The sequence below is a fragment of the Nuphar pumila genome, chromosome 5 (genome assembly GCF_984573655.1).
Source record: "Nuphar pumila chromosome 5, dmNupPumi1.hap1.1, whole genome shotgun sequence".
NCBI classification, from domain to species: Eukaryota; Viridiplantae; Streptophyta; class Magnoliopsida; order Nymphaeales; family Nymphaeaceae; genus Nuphar; species Nuphar pumila.
Window position 1 is genome coordinate 6103231 of NC_143253.1, and position 17997 is coordinate 6121227.

Here is a 17997-nt window from a genome sequence, read left to right on the forward strand (position 1 = left end):
GCAAACAGACGGCCCACATGAGCAAAAACGCTCGTGTTCAGCATGACCTGATCTGCTTACCTGATGGAAGGCATCCCTGTCTCTTATCCTGAACCCTCTAAACCTTTTGTCTGACCCGAAGACCGCACCAATCTGGTTCAAAACTGACTCAGTTTGGTTGTATCATTCAAGACCCACTTAAATATGTTTGGCTTTGAACTAGACCTAGATGACTAATAAAAATCAATCTGCTTTACGCTTGACATGAAATTTTTGATCCATGGGTACATAAGAGGTCAGGTCAGGTCATATTTTATATATCTCATCTTTGGTCATATTCAATCCTTACCACACATCTCGTTTGGAAATTTTCTCTAACTATGTCTGACGTACTTCCCGTGGTGTAAACTGGTGGCATACTTCCCTCGAGTGAGGGTGTAACAAATGCTCGAAAACAAAGAAACCATGTGAAAGTAAAAGCTTATGTCATTTAGATAACAATATGGGCACGTTTGGAAGAGAGAAAAACTCTTATAGGAAAATAAAGTTTTGCTTACGAGAGTTTTTGATATCGAAACTTATTCAAATTAAAGTTTTTTCACTTGTTTGTGTAGCATGAGAAAAATAAAGTGAGAAAATGTGAAAAAATGAAAGAGAGGTGGAGGAGGGTAGTGGTAAGATGTGTAGTGGAGAGGGTAAAAATATATATATTTTTTTAGGGAACATTACTTCACCACTCTCTGTTAAAGAATGTTTCCTGTAAAAAAGTGCACTCTTTTAAAAAAACTAAAAAAGTCTCTCATTTATAAGGGTCAGAAAATCTTTACGGATTTTTCTATTTTGTATTACTTTTCCTATCTCTTTCTCGCTTCCAAACATGCCCTGTGAGTTAACGAGTAGTAAGGTTTCAAGACGCACGTTTGCCATGATGAGCCTTGTAGGGTTGTTACGTCAAATGGTCTTATCATACTTCAATTTAATATATGAAGTTTGAAACACAACCCATTAGGGCTAGGCAGTGGGCCACCTAGGCTGGTCGAATGCCTGCTCTGCCCGGACCATATGCCACACTGCCACTGACACCAAGACTTAAATTGAACTCAAAGCCGTGATCCAATGGCTGATGGAAGGCATCCCTGTCTCTTATCCTGAACCTTCTAGACCTTTTGTCTGACCCCAAGTCAGCACCAATCTGGTTCAAAACTGACTAGGTTTGGTTGTATCATTCAAGACCCGCTTAAATGTGTTGCATCGGCTTTGAACTAGACCGAGATGAAAATTTTGATCTATATGGGTACAGAAGAGGTCAAGTCAGGTCATATTTTATATATCTGATTAGGGATGTCAGTGGACAGGGGGAAAGCGGGGCCCCGCCTCGCCCCGTTTGGACCGGGGATGAAGGGTATGAAACGGGGATGGAGGCGGGGGTGGACGTGCACTTTTCCCCGCCCCGCCCCGACCACTTTTCCCCGCAATATCCCCGCCCCGCCTCATCCCCGTTTGGACCAGGGATGAAGGGTATGAAACGGGGATGGAGGCGGGGGTGGAGGATAAAATCCATCCCTGCCGCGGAGGCGGGGCGGGGGTGGAGGATAAAATTTTGAGGCGGGGCGGGGGTGGAAACCTTGTCCCCCGCCCCGCCCCTCCCCTCTGCCATCCCTATATCTGATCATTGGTCATATTCAATCCTTACCACACATCTTGCTTGGAAACTATGAAAATAAGGCCGGATGGCAGTGGACGGAGCGGACAAGGTCTCCACCCTCGCTCCGTCTCAAAATCATACCCTCCATCCCCACACCGGTTTTGATTTTAACCTCTATTCCCACCTCCATCCTAGGTTCAAACGGGACGAGGTGGGCCCCATTTTTTCTCGGTCCACTGTCATCTCTAAAGAAAAAGATCCAAGATGGGGCAGGGCGGGGGAAAGCATAAGTCCATCTCGCACGGGTTTTGATTTTAACATCCATCCCTAGTCCAAATGGGGGTGAGGCTAGGCAGCGCCCCATTTCTCCTTGTCTACTGCCATCCCTAGCCATGCACATTTCCATCAAGTGAGATGCATGGAGAGGATTGAATGTAACTGATGAATTGATCATATACGACATGACCTGATCTCTTTTGGTATAAGTTCACATGTAAAACCCGTCCCCCATATTACTAGAGATCCTCAATTTGGTCAACCGGCCATAGTTTTTAATCTAAGGGGGTGCTCTTGGTTAGGGATGTCAACAAGTCGGTCAGATCTAGACATAAACGAATCCCACTTAATCAGATCTAACCTAGTGGGATTTGGAATAAGAGTCAGATAGAAAAATATAGAACCGAATTTGGATCTGACTAGTCCAAAATCAGATATTTTACACTTAATTGGATTTGGATTTGGATCACAGGAAATTTCATGTTAGACACAGGTTGATCCACACATTTTTTTATAAAAAAATGATGGTTATAAAAAAAAGTATTAGAAGTTAATCTTTTCTTGGTTCGGTTTGTGTTATCCATATCCCGACCCGGCTATAGTTTTTGATATGTTAGGTCCGGTCAGAGCGAACCCAGACCCGTTACGAGCACTAAAGGTTCGGATCAGGGTCCGACTCGTTGACAGCCATTTTGATGAGAGAAGGAGAGGTAAAGGTCCACAATGGTCATTTAAAGGTCAAAGCCAAGGAGATAAAAAATAATGGAAAAAAAGGAAGTGTGCTTTAAAAACTTTTTCACCCCTCACCTCGATGGATCCAGCTGGCTGTCGGGGGGGGGGGGGGGGGGGGGGAATTAAGGCTCTCTCTCTAGAGACACTCACTTCACCGTCACACTCCTCACAGTGCACGTGACAAAGGCGCGAGAATGCGAATGGCGTCATTTTCTATCAAAGCATCATCTCGCTCCTCTCCCCGCCAACGCATTTTACGCCAGCCAGGTCCTTAACAATGTAATTTACTTAAAAATCAAGCCCACTTCTTATGTCTGCGAGTTTGTAGGTATATATGAAGTTAAGTAAAAAGATTGAGGTATTTTTGGAGAGAAGAGTCGTTTGTTTAAACGTGGCAGAAGAATAAAATAGGATTTATTTTTAAGGATGAATTTTTTTTCTTCTGTTTGGTTTTATTTCTATTTCTTTTATTCCCCCCACCCTCCTTTCTTTAAAGATTTCGCAATAAATCCCAAAATGCCACACTCGTCTTCTCATCTCTCTATCTCTCTCTCCGCCTCCGCTCTTCCTTCTCGCTCTCTTTCTCTCTTCTTCGTCGTTGTTGCAGAAGTGGGGGAGATATCTTCCTTGTGAGTATCGCGTGGTTTCTCTTCGGCTCGTTGTCTTTAACGTTTCTCCCTCTCGATCGATCGTTCAAGAACGTGGGCAGAGTTTCTCATGTTCAGATCTGAAGGTATGGGTTTCGTTTCCGTTTTCTTGGTGAATTTCGTCCGGCGTTTTCGGAGTTCGTCGCTGCGCCGATTTTAGGGATCGGAGTACGGTCGGGGTTTTCTGATTCACGAGCGTAATTTTGCAAGTTTTCTTTGGGAAACGCCTGATCTCCGTCCGATTCGATGCGCACTGTTTCGGTTGTTGCTCTTTTAGGATTTGCGTCATTTTGTTTATTTTATCATCGATTTAGGCTATGTTTGGGAGCCTTGAATCGGAGGTTGTGTCGTGGTTTCTGCTTCCGCCATACTCTCTTGCTGTTTGGGAGCAGTGGCGTTGCCGAAACAATGCGTTGGGACTGGTGTTGGCAGGACCAACACCACATTTCAGCACCTTTTATGAGAGGATGGTTTTGGCAACTCCATCTCTCAACATCACACGTTGAGAAAACGATATTTTGGCAACACACTGAAACCGTGTTTCCATCCCATTGCAGGGCTCCCAAACATAGCCTTGATGAGAGCGTTGTATATCTTTTTGTTTTTTGGATTTGGGAGCTTTTGCTCGTCTTTCTTGCTGTTGGTTATTGTTTCTGCTTCAACAGATTGGTCTTAATGCGTAAATTTTCCATTGAGATCACGCGGAGATGCGTTTTGAGGGCTTTGAATTGTGCATTATATTCTCTGGCGATGTTCATTGAGATATTTGGGATTGCATGCGAGTTAGTTGATAAATTATGCTGATAACGTGTGACACTCGTTTTTAGGGTACAGTGGCATAGGTTTCTGACTGCTAATTGGAATTCATATACAAAAATTGTTACAGAAATGCACAGGGATAGGATAAAACAGTGAAGCTCTGATCCTTGGGCATTAATCATAGTTTCAATCTTACATGTCTGCAAAGTTTCAAGCGCAATTGGCAGCATTTTCCATTGAGTTTGATTTGAATGGGCTTTCATGATTATGTATTTTGCACATGATTTTAGTTAGTTCCTTTTTTCTTTTCCATAAAAATTCATGTTCGACAATCCTAGTGGCATATGCATTGGCTCCGCATGCTCCTTTAGCTTGGCCTGTGATACTTGGCCAGTATATATAGAGGAAATTTTCTAATTTCTTGTTGATTCATCATGGATGATGTTCGCTTGTTCGTTCTTTGCTGGATACTTTGAATTGATGTGATATAGTGTAACTAGGCTGGATATGAAAGGAACAAAAGTTGGAGTATTGCATTCTTCAGTATGGTTAAAAGCGGAAACTCCTGTTACATACTATAATCCCATCATACTTTGCGGTTAGGTTGGTTGTTTATATGAGGCTTTGACCAAAGCGCTAAGAGAAAGGGTTTGTGATGGAAAATAAATGAATTATAAGAAAAACATCATTTGGAGAAAGTGAAACATGAGAGCGGTGTGCAAGTGGGAGGACTTATTGAAGACAACAAATTTGGTGTAAAAGATATAGGTGTAAGCATCTGTAAGTTGTAACTAGAGGCACGACTCCATTCATGAGACTGGTAAAAAATCACAGGTCATTGGGAGAAGAAGCAATAAGGACAAAAAGATGGTTCATTGTAACAAACATTAAACGAAAACTACAGGACTAATTGGTAAAGGAAGAGAGTGAATTGGATAAGAAGGGAGCGTGCCTTCAAAATTATTAGGTCATCCTTAGTCCCATGCAATGAACAATTGTTATATATATATATATATAAATAAATAGGAAAATATGCGGCATGTGCATATCGGACAAGAGCAGTATCCAAGATGACAGATGAAGTATCCAACTGGATTGGAGTGAGAACTACCACCTGGAACTGATCGTGAACCCACAAGTTAGTGAGAAAACTCTTTTGGGCTTGTGATTTTACAATGTCTCTATTTGGTATTTGTGGAGCTCTGATGAGTAGCCATATAAATAATGTAGATGATTGCACGCCATTTGTACTCTTCCATGAATATGACCATTACTCATTAGTTGAAAAAAATCAAGGTAACAATTAGTATAAATGAAAAGCAACTTAGATGCTATTTCATGAATAAAACCAGATAATGGTTGGAATAATCTTCACATTTTCTTTTTAGGGAATAATATTTAATGAAGCATGAAAGAAGTCCATACTGTAGAAAGCAAGGGTTGGAGGGCTAATGAATCAAAATGATTGTGTGTATTTGGCTAGATGAAATAGATTCATTAGGAAAAATGAGGCAGCATAAAGTTTGTAATGATGCATTCAGTGCATTCAAGTGATTTGTTAAACACTGAAATGGTTGAAACCCATATACTCTAAGGAACTAAATTATCTAAGTGTGGAGGGTAGATCTTGGGAAGCAGTAATCCTACACTTCAGGCAAGGAATCATAACTGGAAGAAGAGCAACTTAGGGATGTTGGATCCAAGGTGTAGGTCATCTTTGTGGTGATGATTGATTAGCTTATGCTATAGACTTATAGTATATTGCCTTATTTTCATATGATTCAATTTGTTACAATAATCAGTGGTTTTGAATCACATATTAGTCTTGGTAATATCTATAGTCTATTCCCAGCAATTTCTTGAGATCTTATAGTAAATATTGGGATTTAAAAAAGAAAAAAAATGCAGTGTAAAAGGAGGAACAATATATTGGGAAAATACCATTTTGTGATATTGTTGCATTATTTTCAGAACTGCTGATATTTTCACTTTTAAGTTGTTTTTCCATTGTATCACGATAATATTGTGCAATATTTTCAGAATCTCAGGAATATCTGTGATTGCTTTGAAGTTTGAACAAAATGACTTAGGATGCTAGGAACACAGCTAAGCCAGAAAATAGAAAGCAAAGACAACAATACTGCACTGTGAATAAATTCGACTTTGTTTACGCATTTTGTGGAAAAGGCCACTGTGAATTCAGATGGAATGACTCTGGAAACAAAGGTGTGTCCCCTGCTGATATTGTGAAAGTGGGAAGTCTGATGGTGAATTTCCAATCACAACCATAGTTTATAGTATAGACCAAAGTCTTGGCATTCGACTTGCCTAGATATGCATATTGTTAACCTAATCATCAAAGTCAAACCGGAGAGGCCTTTCTTTCCTAAAGATTGTCCTTCAAGTTACCGGGATATGCATCTTTTATACTAACCATCCATATCAGCAAAGAGAGGCCTTTCTTTACTAAAGGTTGTAGCCATCAAAAAAATTGTAGGATGGATAAGTAATTCATGCCTTGCAATGCTGATGGGAAAGTTTTCCATATTTGGACTTCCTGTTATAATCATCAATCACCAGAGAAAATTAATAATCTTTTGGTGAGTCTATTGTAAAACTGAATAAAAAAAGTCCAACAAACAGGATTTGTCATCTCTTGTGGGACAAAATAGTGGACATAAGACACTCTGGACAGTAGGAGGGTTGACACTTGACAAAGCGATTGATTTTATGACCTTGGTATATTATCAAAGCGATTGATTTTTTTCTTTCTGCTGTTAGAACCCCCTGATAATCTATGGCCTGGAATAGTTTTATTTTGGCCCTGATCGAGTTAACTCAGACTTTATTTTCCCAGTGACTGACATCTGCTTTTGCCACCTCATTTTTCCAGATTGTTCAATATTTTGCTGATAGAAGCCTTTCCTGTGAAGCCTTTTGTTGATATCATTATGAACTTTGAGATGCTTCTCATGGGGTGACTGGTGGGACGAGATGTTAATATATAGCCAATCCGCGAGGAGATGGAGGAAGCAACAGGAGACACTGGTCCATCTGAATCAGAGACTTCTAGTGCCAGCTGGTGGTCTCCTGGTTTCATGGAAAGGTTCCAGTCTGTTTCTTTGGGTTCTCCGGAGGAAAACTTGAGTACCAGAGATTTTGCTTGTAGTCATGAACAAAATCAGTTGTCGCCTCTAGCAGCATCTCAGATACTGTGGGCAACTGGAGTTTTTAGTGGAGTAATTCGTGATGGGTTTTATTCTGTACTTCCTGTGAGTGATTTTTTTTATCCCTCTCTTGCTTTCTTGATGCATCTGACCTCCTTCATGAATTCATTACTCTTTCCTCATGGACCTGTCAGTTCTAGCTTACTTCACATTTCATTAGAGTAGCAAAGACTTCATTTGCTTTCTACCGTCTTGTCTTTGATTCCTTAATTTTATTGGGTTTATGAGTTGATTTAGCCTTGGGTTTGAATATCCCTTTTTTTTTCATGTATATTGATGCTTACCAATGTCTCACAATTGGTGCATATTGTGCATCCATATCAGTTTATGCCATCATGGATTTGATTATGGGGCATCATTGGTTCTGGCTGATAACTTTTAATTGTTCATACATTGTAAATTGTACATTGGTCTGCTTGTATGATTTGCTGATCCATCGATTGCCAGCCCCATTAAATTTACAAGGACAATCATTCAGATCTTCATTATACCTGTCAAGCTCCCAGCGCCTGGGTTTTCCTCTATAGAAAAGGATGTGTTGGGAGCTTTAATTACCAGATACCTATTGACTATCCTCAGGTCATAAGATAATAAACCCTACAACCTAGCTTTTTTGGCTCCCTTCTTTTCTTCTTATCCTTTGTATTTCTTAATATCATTTTCAATTCAATCATCTACTTAAGATTTAAGGGGAATGAGTATTGATTTGTGAATCTTGTGTCAATAAGGTTAATAGGGTTTAATTTATTCATAAAGTATTTGCCACCAATTAGAATCTTAGGTTTCTTTTAGTTGCTTCTTGCTTGCTCATTTATAATGACAAATTTGAGTTGTAACTTAACTAAATGTGTAGATGTTTCATTAACATTGAATCTTGATTCTGTTCCCACTTGTTCTCAGTTTTCTTCTAACTTATGTATAGTATTTTGTTAATTTCATTTGTTATGTGAAACTTTTTTGTTTTTTTAAGATGAATCAATTCATTCTGATTCGATTTAACAAATTTGGATCTTGAAATAGATCCAAGGTTGGATTTTTACAACATGGATGTTTCCTTTCTGAACATTCACTTCGACTCACAATTATATTGTGTAGTCACACCATGATGCTTATGTTCCGAACATTCACTTTGACTCACAATTATATTGTGACTAATAACAGTTGGTTATATTATGCAAGATGGTTGATTTTATGAGGACATTGCTAGTGGGATTTGTTTATGATGAATGGGTGGAGGCAAGAAAGGGTTCATTGTCACTGCTGCTGTTTTTTTTCTGCCCTTCAGTTTGTGAAAAAGTGCATTTCTGCCTTTCATCTCGTGCACACGACAGATGGGACAGTGCTTGACAATGGCAATGACAATGATGAATTAAATGACTTTTTCAAGTGCGCAAATCTCATCCACAGCCACCACATCTAACATGTTCTCAATTTACAGTCTTAGTGGAACTTAATAAAAACAAAGTAAATGGCATATTATTGCAATATATTGAAGACTGTAATACTATGATATGCTCTGGGTGATAACCCTGTTGCAACTTTATATTTTGCAATTTTGAAAAACTGAAATATTCATGGTGTTACAAATATGAAAAGAGTAACAAAATTTTTTTTTTGTAAAAAGATAATGATCTGACCCACAAATTCTAAAAAACTGATGGAAGATCTTTCAAAAATACGACAAGATTCTTTAATTTTTTAATTTCACATTATTTGGAAAGAATAAGTTATAAGACCTAAGATTTTGAAAAATTATATACTAACCTTATTGATAAAAAACTACTTGATTGTTCAAAAATCTCATCATGATTGCTTATTGTCAAAGATATTAGAAAAACCCCAAATTGACTATAATTAGATGTGTTTGGAGACCTAGGTTTCTTTTCATAACCAAACAAGGAGGAAGAAGAAGAAGAAAGAGAGGAGGATGGTAGGAAACAATAGAGAAAGGAAGAGGAAAGAAAAAATGAAAGGATGAAAAAAAGTTTTAAAGATGTTGACATATGATTCATGACTGAAGAAGAAGAAGAAGGAAAAGAAGGGAGGAGGCAGAGAGAAGAAAAAGGAGAGATGGAAGGAAGGAAGAAAGAGAGAAAGCAAGAGGGAACAAAAAGATGAAGAAAGCAAGAAGAAGAGGACATGGTGAACATGAAGAATATTTGGAACTTTTAGATGGTGTTTTTTCTTTTTTGTGTTTTGTTTTTGCAAAGTGTAATATTAAAAATTTGATCATGATACTTTATGACTAACATTGTGGCTTTTTGTTATGACGCTCATAGTTCTTTATTTACAATCCCTAAAGTAACTTGCTTTTTAGTTGTTACTTGTTATATTTGGTGTTAATTGTTAGTTTAACCTTTTCTTGTTATTTAGTTGTTATGACTATGCATTATGTTATCGTCATTCATTTATTGTCTCTTTTTAGGTCCTTTTGTTATTTATCTATTTTATGTTTTTTCCGGTTGTCATTTTTTTAAAGTCCCCAAATGTTTTTCAAGAGAAAGAAACATTTTTTAAATTCTCCATAGAAGAACTCTTGCCGGCATTATTGTGATACTGATATTGGTGATCATGATATTATCTCATCTAGTTTGAGAAAAGTTGGAAAATTAGTTGTGCTTGATTAATCACTCTTTGTTGTTTGAAATGAATGGGTATATATTCATGTCTTGTATTCCTTGCTATGTTGCTTACTTACAACTCTAGTTATCAGCGCTACATGTTATTGAGCTTGAAAAGCAACATTAAACCACAACCATGTTCTTCAAGCATTATCTTGATATATTTTGGTGATCTGTCATCACCTCTTACTAAACTGAAAATCTAATAAAAGTTTTTTCTTCTCAAAAACAATGTTTTTCAAGCATTGACAATGTCCATTAGATGCACCCATCATCCGATTTTCTTGATTAAACCAATATTTATGCTTTAAAATGTATGTAAAAGTACACCCATTTTTTTTTATTTTTTGCACTGATTGATGGCAAGTGCGCTTGAGCAATGTAGATATTGTGTGTACTTAGGAGAATGGTGTCCAAAGTTTTTTCTGTGGTTAATTTAGTATTTATGCAATTGCTGACAACAATTGGGCTCACCTATCTGCAATTTGTAACAAAAGAAATGCTCTAAAAGACACATATGGAAGAAATACATATACAAATACATAAACACATGTACAAATACACACACACATATATATGTGTCTGTACTCATATACATTCATGTGTGGTTAAGTATTCAACATTGCATGTGCGTATATACTATGTAAGTGCACATATTTATTATTATGCAATTACTTGTATATACATGAGCTTTTTATTGTGGGTCATCATTTACCGTCATGAGGATCCCTGCAAAAAAATATTGTGAGATGAGGTGCTCTTAGTTGTCAAAGGCGCTAGGCGATGAGCCCCTAAAAAGACTAGGCGGGGCTTAGGCAGACTAGTGGATACCCCAAATAAAAAAATTAAAAATACACAAAATATGTAAACAAACTACTAAAATTAATAACAAACAAGTATACAACATAAAATCAATCAACAATATGCAGTAGAGAAAACATAACATGTTGTCGAACACTGTAAAAGAATTACATTCAATAATCTGCTAAAAAGATAAAGAATAAATGAACAATTGAATAAAAAACAATACAACTAACAATGTGAATGCACAATATATAAAAAATAAAATCATGTATACAAAAAAATTAACAAGTCAACAGTAGGCATAATATAAGCAATAGATAAATAAGAAGAAAAAATGAACAATTGAATACACAAACCATGCATCTGCTCAAAAAAATTAAGAATAAATGAACAATTGAATAACCAAACCATACAACTAACAATGTGAAAGAACAATATACAAAAAATAAAATCATGTATACAAAAAAAATTAACATACATAATATAAGCAATAGACAAACAAGAAGAAGAAATGAACAATTGAATAAACAAACCATACAACTGCTAACCTACTCAATGTAAATAAAAGGCAAGTAAACAACTACATAATTTAAAGTTTTAAACACAATTAAAACCTTACCAATATTAAGTTCACATCTAAGTCATACTAAAATGTCATAAGTCATAATTAAACCATTGAGAGTTCATGATAACTAAAAACATCATATATAACAAATGTCTTATGACTCTTCTTTGCTAATCTTCAGCACTAAAGTCTAAACTATAAAGATCCTATTTTTTTATTAGCCAAGAATTATGACAGAAAATCTCCATTGTTGCATCCAACTGCCACACCACTGCATCTTTATATTCGCGAATTCTTTTGTCAAGTGAAGTTAACCGAGCCTGCCGTGGGTCATCATCATCTTTAGAATCTGGAACAATGGTTGAAATGTCTTATTCTTTGCAAATTTGCAACCTTCTTTTTCTTTTAGTTTTTTCTAGTTCAACAATAACATCATTAAAAGTGACAAAAGTAGATGGATAAGGACATGAACATACAATTTGAAGAAGACCTGCAATATGTTGCGGAAACCTATGCAACCTCTGATAATATAACCACAAAACATAGATTTTAATGATGACCTTGGTCCTAGTACATTATCGATGCTTCTGTAGTATTGCTATGCATGATCATCTCGTGAAGACGACGTCGAAAAAATCTAAAATAAAACATAACCAATTAACCACAAAATAAAAGCCCCTTCGGAAGAAACCCCTTCTATTATTGTTCTAAATAATCTAAAAAAATATAAATTTGCTAAATTAAAGGGAGTAAGCAACAAATAACGTAAACTCATATATTAATATATATGCTGAAATACAATAATATATATACATGCTGCAGTACATAATACACTGAAATGCATATATATTCAATTACCCAAAGCATATCAGTATAATCAACAAAATATGAATTCAGCCTTTCACACACACACACACACACATATATATATATATAATATTACATAATAAGTAATACTAAACATGCTTTTGAGATTTTATAAAAAAGTTCATAGAAACAAATAAAAATTCAGAAAGTAATAAGTATGCATACATCAACAAAATTAACATGCTTTCGGGCTGTAAAAGACAAAGAAAATCAACAAAATTAACAATGCATGCTTTCACAGAAAAAAAATTCAACTAATAAAAATTCAGTTAATATTGTAGAATATGAATAATTACATATATATAACTGTGTATACATATATATTCCATTATTCATAATGTATCACTGTCATTAACAAAATATGAATTCAGCATTTCACAGAAAAATCATAGAAGCACAGTAACTCGCCCACACACTCACCCACACATAATATTACATAATAAGTAATGCTAAACATGCTTTTGGACTTTTATAGGAAAATTCATAGAAACAAATAAAAATTCAGAAAGTAATAACTTTGCATTTATCAACAAAATTAACATGCTGTAGAAAGTCAAACCTCTTCTTCTTCTTCTTTTTCTTGCTGCAGAGAGAGAGAGAGAGAGAGAGAGAGAGAGAGAGAGAGAGAGAGAGAGAGAGAGAGAGAGAGAGAGAGCACCGTACTTCTTCCTCTTCTTCTTCTTGCAAAAAGCGAGAGAGGAGAGAATGCGAAAAAGAGGTCCCCTTTTTCCCTTTTATATGAGCCATATGGGTCAACAAAAAAGACCGATTTAGGCTTACGCCTAGGCGGTCCCAGCCTTGGCACCGCCTAGGCGCTAAATTAGTGCCCCACCGCCCCAGCCTAGTCACCCAGGCAGTGAGGCTTCGCCTAGGCACCACTTTTGACAACTATGGAAGCATCCACTTCTTTTATATACTAGATATATGCCAGTTTTTTGGCTGTTACTGTGGGATTTGGGCTTCTCATGAGTTTGTTGATCTTTCATCTTGTATTTTTATTTTTCTTAGGATCCTTTATAGTTTTATGGTTTCTTTCATTCTTTGTTTTATAAATAAAGTATGGAATATCAACTGCTGCATGTTTGAACTTTGAAGTACCTTCATCTAAATCTTCTTAACTGCTAAAAACCATGGAGAATATATAGCTAAAAGAACTATTCATCATCAATCCTTGGTTGGTCAGGTTCAAGCCTTTCATGGGAACAGATGGAAAAGTAAAATGTCCATGCGATAATACTTTACAGTGTGTAAAATAGTGCTTAATACATGTCTTGGCTTGTCTATGACTTGTTGCCTGTGGCATGACCTATTGTCCAGCATTGGTACAGAAGGAAAATATACAGTCTATGTGATATGATTTACAATTTATAGTACTCATGCTTAATACATACGTTGGTTGTGCTTCATGCTATTTGATGGGCATGTTGTGGTTCATGCTTCTGCTTACAAAATTTCACTCCTATAAATACATATAAAATTTTATTGTTATTGGTACTACTAATGCTTTGCTATGGTACCTCTCTTCTAACTCATAGATCTTTTCTGTTATCATGCAGGAATCAAAACTCAAAGAGCTATTTCACAACATTCCTTCTGTTGATGAGCTTTACTCTTTGGGTCTTCAGGGCCTCAAAGCAGATGTTATCCTTGTTGACTCAGAAAAAGATAAAAAGCTATCTAAGATAAAGAATTTTATTGTAGCATTGGTGAAAGGATTGCACTCAAATCCAGCTTCAATGATAAAAAAAATAGCAGGAGTGGTCAGTATTCTAAATTTCTAACATTGGTTGTAACGATTCTGTCCATTATGCTAAATTGTATGTCACTGCTATGCATTCCTGATCAGACTTTCATGATCAGAAAGTAGTCTTTGGGTCCTTTTACATATCACTGCTGATAATTGTTGCAATAGAAATCCATATTGATGCAGAATTCTCTAAACTTTTTTCCATTCTAGACCTTCTAGAACTCTCTACATGACTCTCCCTAGTGTAAAACGTGTACCTTCTGTTCGATGAAATTATGAAACATGCCTAATTGTTTGAATGGTTGAATTACACAAAAGTAAGTCCCATACTCCTTATCTATGTCACAGGGATTCGGCTAACCTGCACACACACCCGCGTCGATGCGACGCGGGTGCGCGTGCAGGTGTGGCACTTGGTGCGGTCAACCTGCCCAGGGTCATTTATGTAGTTGTAGGAGGAGGAGGAGGAGGAGGAGGAGGAGGGTATGTTTTATTGGATCCGTCCAAATTCGACTTTTTTTTGCCGCACCCCCGCACCCATGTTTTTTTAAAGTGCCGCATCCCCGCACCCATGTGACATAGCTCCTTATGTACTTGTAGTATGGGTTTTTTTGCAGAACAATGACGTGGTGTTCTTTTCTTCTTTTGGATAAATGATTTTTTATTTTTATTTTTTTTATTTTGTATATCACATTTATGTATTGGTGACTGTCAAAAAGTACAACAACAACAACAACTACTACTACTACTTCGCCTTCATCTCAAAACAATTGGGGTCGGCGATATGAACCAAAAAAGAAAATCATTCTGGGTCTTCCACATGAAGCCTTCTCCTCCAATCATTTCTATCCAATGCCATGTCCTCAGTGAGGTTCAAAACATTCATATCCTTTCCTATCATCTCCATCCATGTCTTTCTAGGCCTACCTCGACCTCTTTTAACTAATGTATTTTCCCATTTCTCCATCCTTCTAACTGGAGCATCATTAGGCCTTCGCCGAATATGTCCAAACCACCGTAAACGATTCTCTCTCATCTTATTTTCAATGGGTGCAACACCTACCTTTTTACGTATCTCCTCGTTCCGAATCTTATCTTTTATTGTATTTCCACACATCCATCTAAGCATACACATCTCAACTACACTCATTTTTTGAATATGATGTCTCTTGGCAGCCCAACTTTCCGTACCATATAGTAAAGCGGGCCTAATAGTCGTCCTATAAAACTTTCCCTTGAACCGCAATGACATTCTACGATCGCACAACACTCCAGTTGCACTTTTCCATTTCATCCACCCAACCTTTATCCTATGATTTACATCTCCATCAATTTCTCCATACTTTTGAATGATAGATCCCAAATATTTGAAACAATCATCCACCGATATTTCTTACTCACCAAGCTTCACTACACTCCCATCACTACTTCGTTGCTTACTAAACCGACATTCTATATATTCTGTCTTATTCTTACTCAACTTAAAACCTCTTGCTTCCAATGTATGTCTCCATAATTCTAACTTAGCATTAACCCCAACACTAGACTCATCAATCAAAACAATATCATCAACAAATAACATACACCACGACACATTTTCTTGAAGTGACTGTCAAAAAATATATATAATAATTCTGATATGAAGTATAAAAATGCAGTTATGCACTGTTTAGACATATAGAATTTGATATCTGAATTTGGATGTGATCACGATAGCCCTTATTCTTAACATGCATCACCACAAAATTAGCTACACTCTGTCACATAGGTGTGGGTGCGGTGATATGACACTTTAAAAAAACTTGGGTGCGGGAGGGTATATATATATATATATAAATCTTGGACTCAATTATTGATGAGATATATTTGGTAGAAATAGAAATTTATTGTTGTCGTACTATAGGGCTTCCCATGTTTCTAAATACCATGTTTGTGACCAGCCTCCTTGATTTTTTATTGTGCACACAATTTTCACAATGTTGTTAACATTTAGTCTATGTCACAAAGCCATGAGGACGCCTTGCGGGTTTGACTCACAAGTTCATTAACATTTAGTCTATGTCACAAAGCCACACAGATGCCAGGACGCGTGATGCGGGTTGGACTCACGAGTTCATTATTTTCATTATTTTTAGAAAATGGGACACGAGGACATGAGATTTTTTAAAATTTTAATCAATAAAAACTATTTTTTTGATATTTTAATGTAAAAAATATATTTTTATTAAAATACATTAAAATAATAAAAAGCATTATTCATACGTGTCAGTGCATGCCTCTGTGTGTTCAAACTTATGCCATGTGACATAGCATTTAGTGCTGAAAGGAATGTTGTAAAATATGTATCGTAATTGCCAAAAAATATTTCTGTACTGTAAGAATCATAAATTTGTGTAAACATAAACTTTAAAAAATAGAAAGATTAAAAAAATCATATAATAATTATGCAAAAAGCCAATTAGTGTTGAAAGGAATGTTGTAAAATATGTATCATAATTTCCAAAAAATAGTACTGTACTGTAAGAATCATAAATTTGTGTAAACATAAACTTATATGCCTAAAATGTGTAGAAAATAAAGTTGTGTGTCTTAAGAGGTCAAATGACCCTAATATGCCTAAAAGGTCGGGTCAAAATTGGCCAGACTTGCTGCCATAAAAAAAAAGTCAAATTGCAATTCTGGCAGTGTTGTCATCATATGATACACCCTGTATCAGGGTATACTTCATGATACATGTTAAAATTGTATATACATATAATGTGTATATATACAATATATATGTATGTATCTACATGTATACATACTTATGTATGTATACATATTTGTAGATGTATATACATATGTTTATACATATATATTTATTGTAAATATTTTTTCTCTTTTTTCCTTTATTTTATTTTATTTTTTGTCATTTGACTAGTCAACACAAGGTGACTAGCCTTTGGCTAGACGTTGGAGCTAGTCCAACGCCTACAAATAGAGCCGTTGGACTAGCTCCAACAACTCTTTTTGCTCTCTCTTGTGTATAAAAGGGGATGAATTACCTCTTGTAATCTAATGCTTCTAGCATTTTTGGGTTATTAATAAATTAATATTTTTTATGTTTGTGAGCCTTCTTTGTGTACTCCCTTTGTGGGATTTGTGAGTGTGCCCATTGTGACCACTTTTTGTGCTTGTCCACTTTGTTCCTTGGTGGACTTTTGTTTGTGATAAAAGGCTCTTTTGGTTCTTTACAATACACTCTTGGAATAGTTTCAGGGGTGTGCTATATAGTTTTCCTTAAAATTATTGTATCATAATGTGTCACAAGACATGTTACAACATTGTAACAAGAATGGCTGACCCAATAGCAGATTCCGCTGCTGCCACCGTTGGAACCAATGAAGCAAATGATTGACCCATCATGTCATCAGAAGAAACGGAAAATACCAAAAAGTTTGAATTGACAGCTAGTAACATTGATTCAATTGGCATTGACATGATAGGAATATTGCGTCTATTAAGGGGGATTCCCCGAATACCTAAGAGAGAAATTATCACTGATAACGTGAAATATTTGATAGGATCCGTTTCGGGAACGTGGAATGTAGGATAAATTCTGGAAGGAGAACTGATTGATGTGTACTTGTGTGGTTAACATGATCCGCAAGAATCCCACCTCACCGCCATCTGGCTATAATGAAATTGAGTCGGAAATACCGACTGTTGAGAACTGGTTGATAGAATGCAGAATGTTCCCCCTGAATTAGTATTTCATTCAGGAGGTTGTGAAGGCATTGTGACATTTGGCATTAGAAGAATTGTCAGAAAAACTTTCATTTCCTCCATTTTCTAACTGCTAAAATATTTTTTTCTGTTAAAGCACTTATTTCTGATTCAATTGTTGTATTGTTCATCATTCAAAAGTTTTTGGGTAAAAATATCATTCTCAAGTTTAAGGGGCATTGATGCATTGTATTGTAATGCTAATTATAAGTATTTCCTTGCCAAAACAGGCACATGAATATGCAATACTTAACAGAGTTTTTCAGCTGAAGTATGGCATGGCTTTGTTGTATTTGGTAGCTAAATATTCTAGATGAGATATTTATGTGCATTTCAGGATACTTGTATCTGATATTCATTTCC

At 36.3% G+C, this 17997-nt stretch overlaps 1 protein-coding gene across 1 annotated transcript in view; it reads left to right on the forward strand.

Moving 5' to 3' along the window:
• Positions 1-3150: 3150 nt before the first annotated feature.
• The window catches only part of LOC149836592 (putative serine/threonine-protein kinase SIS8), an 81055-nt gene continuing 66208 nt past the window's right edge, over positions 3151-17997 (forward strand). The window contains exons 1-3 of the mRNA XM_090005466.1: positions 3151-3365; positions 6932-7310; positions 13679-13882. Coding sequence (XP_089861592.1) covers positions 7062-7310; positions 13679-13882 — 453 coding nt within the window. The 5' untranslated portion in view covers positions 3151-3365; positions 6932-7061. The remainder of the gene's footprint in view (positions 3366-6931; positions 7311-13678; positions 13883-17997) is intronic.